Source organism: Zalophus californianus, chromosome 15 (assembly GCF_009762305.2).
Source record: "Zalophus californianus isolate mZalCal1 chromosome 15, mZalCal1.pri.v2, whole genome shotgun sequence".
In the NCBI taxonomy this organism is placed as follows: domain Eukaryota; kingdom Metazoa; phylum Chordata; class Mammalia; order Carnivora; family Otariidae; genus Zalophus; species Zalophus californianus.
The window spans coordinates 60,417,341-60,424,149 of NC_045609.1; the positions used below are offsets into that span (position 1 = coordinate 60,417,341).

A 6,809-nucleotide genomic window follows, 5' to 3' on the forward strand; every position below is an offset into this window, starting at 1 on the left:
CCCCAAGAAAGAGGGGTTGGTTGTGGGGATAGGGAGCAAAGCCAAGGTGCCCCTGGGTTCACGTGGCTGAGGACATGCACGACGGGTGAGTGGACTTCCCTGGACTTGGAAGCTCAGGAGGGTAGGGAGGAGGGGGTCCCCGCGGCGACCGGCAGGGGCGGAGGGGAGGCATGAGGCCCCAGCCCATCCCTTTCAGGGGGGACTCATGCATCAAACTTCAATTTTCCGGACGATTGAATTAGTGATTTTTTTTCTCCTGAACTAAAATACACTTAAGTCTTTGGGATTAATTACCACGTTCTGGTCCCTCAGACTGGAGTATTACTTATCGGAGCTGCGTCTGACACCGGCCCGACACCTCGTAAAATAAGGAACTGCGCCTCCCGGCCTCACCCGGCGCCGTCCGCCGGGCCGGGCCGGGGAAGGCAGAGCCGGGAAAGCCGAGACAGCCGGCTCGCGCAGTGGGGCCCGGCCCGGCAGCTCGCCGCGGGGTCCCAGGCAGGGAAAGCAGAGACGGCCCGCGTCCTGGAGCTTGGCAAGCGGGGCCGAGGCCCCGGACCAAACAGGGAAGGAAGAGGCAAAGCCAGGCGGTTTTCCCCGCGCGGCCAGGAACCGAAAGTGGGTCTGCAGGGAGGCCAGAGCCCTTCAGGGAACCTGCCTGCCACGGCCCCGGGCGGGCCCCGAGCCTTAACGAGTCTCGCCGTGAGAATGGGCGCAGGGCCCGCAGCCCCTCACGCCATCCACGCCACACTCACACGTACACTCACACGCGGGGAGTACCACGGAAGGCGTGCGGCCCGCGCCCTTGGATCGCTCGCAGGCGGTGCAATGGCACAGCGGCCGCCACCGGGGCAGGCCCGGTCGGCGGCCGCTAAGAGGCCCAGGGCGGCGCTGGGATTCGAGGCCCTCTCACATCGCAGGTCCCCGTGGTAGCGCCCGAAGCGCGGCCAAGGCCACCCGAGCGCTCCGGTCAGAGCCAGGAGAGCTGAGGAGAGAGTGGGTGGGAGCCCAGGCCTCCCCGGACTCCTAGCCCCAAGCTCCCGCCTACAGTCGACCCCTCAGCCCCTGCCCACTGCCGCCGTCGCCTCCCTGCGCCAGGGGGCCGGGAAAATACCCCACGCCGCGGTGCTCGGTCGGGTGGAGACTGGCCGAAACGGCCAAGCGCCCTGGCAGCCGGGCTCCGGAAGCCCATAGGCAGCCTGGAGGAGGCTTCGCATCCAGCAGAGCCGAGGAGACTGATGGGGGACCAGAATTCGCTCCCCAAACTGTGCGGGACCCAACCCACGGCGCGCTCTCCCCAGGCCTCCTCGGCTCCGCTCAGCCCAGGGCTCGGGCGTGTGCTTCTCTCCGCTTCCCACCGACGCCCGTCCTGCCCTTCCTTCGCCCACCCTTTTTTCTGACCTATAGAAACAACGAATTCCTTCTCATCTTTCAAGGCCTGGGTCCAATGCCACCTCCTCCGGGAAGCCCCCACCACCCCAAGCCCGGAGCCGGCTCTCGGAGTTCTGTGAAGGGCATTTCCCTGCCCCCCGGCCCAGGCCCCCTGATAGCGCCAGGGGGGTGCAACGGGTCTCGTCCGCTAGACTGGGAGCTCCTTGAGGGCAGGAACTGGGTCTGACTCGCTTCTATTTCCCCAGCCCCCAGTGTGGCACGGCGCAGAAAAGACGCACAATAAACATTTGCTGAGTGGAATAGATTTTCCCTTTATTTTATTAATCCTTCTCCTTCCTTCTTTCCTTCTTTCTTTTCCTCCTTCCTTCCTCCCTCGTTATTTTTTATTTCTTGGTTATATTCAATTGTCATGTTTTTCAGGCTCATTAAATCCATTTAGAGACAAAAGAATAAAAGGCAGAAGGGGGAAGGAGGGGGAGGAGGGAAGGGGGAGGGGAGGGGAGGGGAGGGGAGGCCGGAGAAGCAAACAAATAACCCGCTTTAACTAGACGGGCGGATAAATGGTCCCGTTTCTCCTCAGCCCCGATGCGCCTGCTTAGCTGCGCGCCCCGCGGGCGCTGCAGCTCGGGTGGGCTCAGCCCCGGGGCTGCCGCCCCCAGCCCGGAGGGACCCAGCAGGGCCCGGCCCGGGGCCGCGAAGCTGCGAGCGGCCGGAGGTGCCAGGGCCGCTTCATTGGGATTCATGGGCGTGTTGGGCGGGCGGCCCCGGGCTCCGGGCGCGGGGCGGGGGCCGGGCGGGGGCGGGGGTGCGCACGGCGGGCGCAGATGCCCGGGTGACCGCCGCTCCGCGGTCCCCGCGCCGCCTTTGTGCCGGGGAGGCGCGCGCGGGGACCTAATCCATCAAATTGTCTACAAATTGTGAAGAAAATTCAAAAACCATATGGTCGCCAGCGCCGGCGCGCTCTGGGCTGCGGAGGGCCGCGGCCGCGCCCGCACCCGGAGCCGCGGGGGGCTGGGCCCGGCTATTGTCGCCTGTCAGCGGCCGCCCGGGTCCATTCGTCCCGGCCTTCATGGTCCGCGCTCCGAATTACAGACCCATCCATCCTGAGAAAGGGCGATTTATGTCGCCCGGGAGGAACCGGCCGCACGCCCGCCTGGCTGCCCTGCCGCCTCTCCTCCTTTCGTTCTCTGCTCTCTCTTCTCACCCTTTCCCATTCCCTCTCCATTCCCTTCTTCTCCGTCTCGGTCTCTCAGTCTGTCTCCCCGTGTGAAGCTTTCCCTCTTTCTCTTTCTCCCCCCCCCCCCATCCCCGTCTCCGCGACTCCCGCTTTCTCGCTCTGCTTTTGGAGTGTCTTTCTGTGCTCCTTCTTCTGTTTCTCTCTGTCTCTTAGTTTCCTCCTGGACACGCACGCTCCCGACTCAGACCCCGGGGCCCCATCGCCTGCCCGAGACCAGATGCGCATTTCTCACATCAATTTTGCGGAGAAAGAGAGCCGAGCGGCCCGGAGGCGGGACCCTCCTTTGGTGACAGCGGCCACTCGCCAGCCCCGCGACAACAAAAGCCCAGAGAGAAACCCGCTCTGTCCGGAAAAGTGAAAGCTGCCTGCGTCCCTGCCCCAGCCGCCCTCAGGGCGCCGGGACCCCAGAGAGTCCTGGGGAGATTGACCTCTGCCCCCAGCCGAGTTCAGGGGGGCCCAGAATTTGTGAATGTTACCAGAAATTCACCCCAACTCTCAGACGCTTCGGGCTCACACGTCCCTGTGCCCGCGTGTGCAATTCAGCTTGCCCTTGGTGCCTTTGGCCTCATTTTCCTCCCTCCCCCAAGGGCAAGGCCCTCCGGCGAAACCAAAACTTGGGAGGCCTCAGGCTGCACCCTGCTGCCAACTGAGCTATACCTGCGGTACACCGGGTGCTTAGCCCGTGGCCCACAGAACACGAGAGGAATGCCCTGGGGTGGGGGTGGGATGCACGAGACGCAGGGCTAGTCCCCCCACCTACCCATCTTTCCCCCCCAAAATTAATTTTCCACCCGTGACGTCCCCAGTGTATGCACTCTTTCTCCCAGCAGTGCACGCCTCACTTTTTACCCGGACCTGGCGAAGCCCGCTTCTCTCGCCCGCACCCCCAATTTGGTAGCTTCCGTGTGTTCCTGGGTGGGAGGCACTTTCTCCTCCTGCTTTCCCCTCACCCCTTATCCTTGCACCTGCCCCGAAACTCCTCCAAGTCGCCAAGGCCTGGGCAGCCAGCAGCGACCAGTGGCGAGACACGGAGCCGGCCGCGGCTTCCCTGAATAGGGCCCACTCATTCAGACACGGTCACCCCCGGTTCTAGTAAAATGGCAAAGACTTTATTTATCGGAGAAAGAGGCCTTGGGTACAGTCTGGGGCGGAGAGGGCAGGGCAGGAGCAGGGAAGGGGCACGCGGGACCCACCCTCATCGAGTCACCCTTGTCTGGCCAAGTGGAGCTAGGAGCAGGAGCAGGGCGGGCGTTGGAGACTGCAGTCAGACCCAGGGCTGCGGAGGAGGTGGGACAAGGACTTCGGGTGGCCTCCTCTCGGTCTCTGTCACATGCAAAAAAATTCTAAAAAGAGTAAAAAATAATTCTAGGGCTTTGGGTTCCATTTTAGTTGGCTGATTGGTTGGATTTCCCCCTGCTTTGTCCTGAAGACCCGGACCCCAGCAGTCAATCCAAGGAAAATGAGAGAGGGCGAGGAGGAATCTTAAAAATAGCGTCAGTGGGCATCGGGAGGCAGAAATGGCATCGAAAACGGACTTCTGGGGTCGGGGATAGGGGAGAGAAAAGATCGATTTGAAACTTGCAAGTCAGGACCCGGCTGTCCCCCTCAGCCCCTTCCCACGCGGGGAAAAGGGGCAGAAGGAAATAAAAGAAGTCAACTGCAATAGGCCTAGGGAGGCGAGGAGGAAGAGGGCCAGTGCATTCGCCACATGCAGAGAAAAATCAAAACAGTTGGGGCGGGCCCCCTCCTCCAGACCGCGGGGTTAAGTGTTCGTTACCCTCCCTACTGCCTCTCCCTCAGCAAACCCAGCAGCCTGAGAGCTTTGAAAACATGGAAATCTCCGAGATTTAAAAAAATAAAAGAAAGAAAGAAAAAAGTCAGGCTGAGGTGGGAAGAACCCGCTATATAAGTTTAAATATTTATACAGGAGCCATACAGAATTGCACGGCGAGGGCTCCCGGGGCGTCGGAGGCCGTGCGCGGCGGCCGGCCCGGCCGGCCAGCCCAGGTTTATTGCTTCGAGAGGGAGGAGGCGGCTGCCGGGAGCTGAGTCCGGGCCCAGGACGGGGGAGGAGAAGGCGGGAGTTGCAGAGGAGGTCCCAGCTCCCCTCGGCGGTCCGGGAGGCGGCGGGCGTACCGGCGCTAGGAGCCCGGAGCGGCGGAAGATCCCGGGCGCGGCTCAATCGTCCACGTCGATCTCTTCGTCTTCCTCGTCCTCTGAGCAGTCCTGGCTGCTGGCCGGCTGGTCCGTGAGCGGGGAGGCAGGAGAGAGCTGCAGGGGCCCGGCGCCGGGGGCCTGCGGGGCGCCCGGAGGGAGCGCCGGAGAGCCAGGCCTCGACTTGGCCCTGCCGCAGCCGCCGCCACCGCCGCCCGCCGCCTCCGAGTTCTGCTCGAGTTCGGCCAGCGCCACGATGTCCATCTGCCCGCTGGGGCCCAGTTTCTTGGCGGACTCCACGTCGGCCTTCATCTCCTCCAGGTCCCGCTTGAGCTTGGCACGCCGATTCTGGAACCAGGTGATGACCTGAGCGTTGGTGAGGCCCAGCTGCTGCGCGATTTGGTCGCGATCAGCGGGGGACAGGTACTTCTGGTAGAGGAAGCGCTTCTCCAACTCATAGATCTGGTGGTTGGTGAAGGCTGTTCGCGACTTTCGCCGCTTCTTGGGGGTCTGCCGCTGCCCGAAGATGGTCATCCCGTCGCGGCCTGCGAGGAAACCATAAGTATAGGCTTGCGCCAGGGGAGAGGAGACCACACCCCGGCTCTCGTTCACCCCACCCAGGCCCATCCGGCCTGAGGTCTGTTGCAGTTCCCTTCTCAGATTTGATTCGGCCTCCCGGACTAGGGCAAGCCTCGCCTAAGGCAAACCTTCCCCGACAGCTGTCTACCGGAAGTCTCAAGGAAAAATTGTTTTAGTCTCTGCTCCCCACCTAAGAGTTGATTTGAAAGACCCGAGGTCGCTAGAGCACAACGGAGCCAGACAGGGACGCCCCGACTGCTGGGTGAATGTTGATTCCACACCTCTTCCCAATCACCCTGACTCTACCCCTACCCATAAAAAGCCCTAGCTGAAAGGCTCTCAGTTCTCCAACCCAGGAACAGGGCGAGGAGCGCCCAGGCCACTGGGAACGGGAGGGAGCCAAGCAGAGCAGGCAAACTGCGGAGAGATCTTGGGTTCCCGCCACCCCTCCTGGGTCACTCGACTCTGGCCTATCCAGAGGTCCCTAGGAAATAGGGTTTGGGTCCTGTCCCACTCATTTCCACTCCCAGCGGCAGCGGCTTGGGCTGGAGGGCCCTGACAGCAGGCGCGGGAGGAGGTGGGCAGAGGCACAGGGTACAAAGAGTGGGGCACAGGGAGCGGGTCCTGGGGTGCTGGGCGCAGGGGAACCCAGCGGAGGCGCCTACCTTCGGCTGCCTGCAGGACGCTGACCTCCAGCCCCTTAAAGGTCTTGCTGGCGAGCTCCTCCAGCGCGCACAGCGGCGAGGTCTGCGAGAGCAGCGCGCGGCCCGCCAGGGGCAAGCCGCCCGGCGCGTGCTTGTCCGCGGCCGCCAGCAGGTGCGCCGCCCCGCACAGCGAGTAACTTCTCCGCACAGAAGGCTTGTTGAGGATGTCCTCGATGCTGAACGGAGTCAGCGGCTTGTTGGAGTTGGCGGGAGGCGGCAGGTGATCCAGCGGGCTGCGCCGCCTCTCTTCCCCCGGCGCCGCCTTGCCATCCTCTTTGGAAGTCATCTCGGCCTTGTTTGGGGGCCCGGCCGGGGCGGCTCGGGCCGCGGGGACCCAGCCCGCGGGCAGCTCGGGCGCCGGGCGGCGCGGGTGGGCGGCAGCGGCGGGCGGGAAGAAGGCCGCGCCGGGCCAGGCGCCGGGCCGGGCGCGGGGCCGATTAGCGCAGCGGCAGAGGCAAGCAGAGCTGCACGGGGCCCCGGAAGGAGGGCGCTGACGCGGGCGCCGCCGCCGCCGGGGCTTCCAGCAATCCGGGGCCCGAGCCGGGGCGCGCCGCGCGGGGCTCCAGTTTCGCCAGCCCCGGTGCTATTTAAAGGTGTCAGGTGGCTCCGCGGCGGCTCCTGGCCCCGGGTCCTGGCGGCGGCAGTTGGAAAAGCCGAGGCGAGGGCGCCGATCCCGTACTGCGAGGGGAGGCGGAGAGATGGGGCAATTGACTATTGCTAACAAGTTAGCCTTGATCGAGGAG

The 6,809-nt window shown here is 64.0% G+C and overlaps 1 protein-coding gene across 1 annotated transcript; it reads right to left on the reverse strand.

Moving 5' to 3' along the window:
* Positions 1 to 4,807: 4,807 nt before the first annotated feature.
* Positions 4,808 to 6,362, reverse strand: LBX1 (ladybird homeobox 1). Its single transcript, XM_027597080.2, has 2 exons — positions 6,028 to 6,362; positions 4,808 to 5,328 (listed from the first exon to the last, which is right to left on the reverse strand). Exons 1-2 carry the CDS (start codon positions 6,350 to 6,352, stop codon positions 4,808 to 4,810), a joined length of 846 nt encoding a protein of 281 aa, XP_027452881.1. The 5' UTR covers positions 6,353 to 6,362.
* Between the last annotated feature and the right edge of the window lie 447 nt (positions 6,363 to 6,809).

What these genes read in the sequence shown, in the direction of transcription:
- LBX1 (XM_027597080.2), bottom strand. Translation starts at nt 6,352, where the DNA reads ATGACTTCCAAAGAGGATGGCAAGGCGGCGCCGGGGGAAGAGAGGCGG. An exon ending in CGTCCTGCAGGCAGCCGAAG is followed by an intron (nt 5,329 to 6,027) that starts GTAGGCGCCTCC and finishes GTTTCCTCGCAG; the next exon opens with GCCGCGACGGGATGACCATC.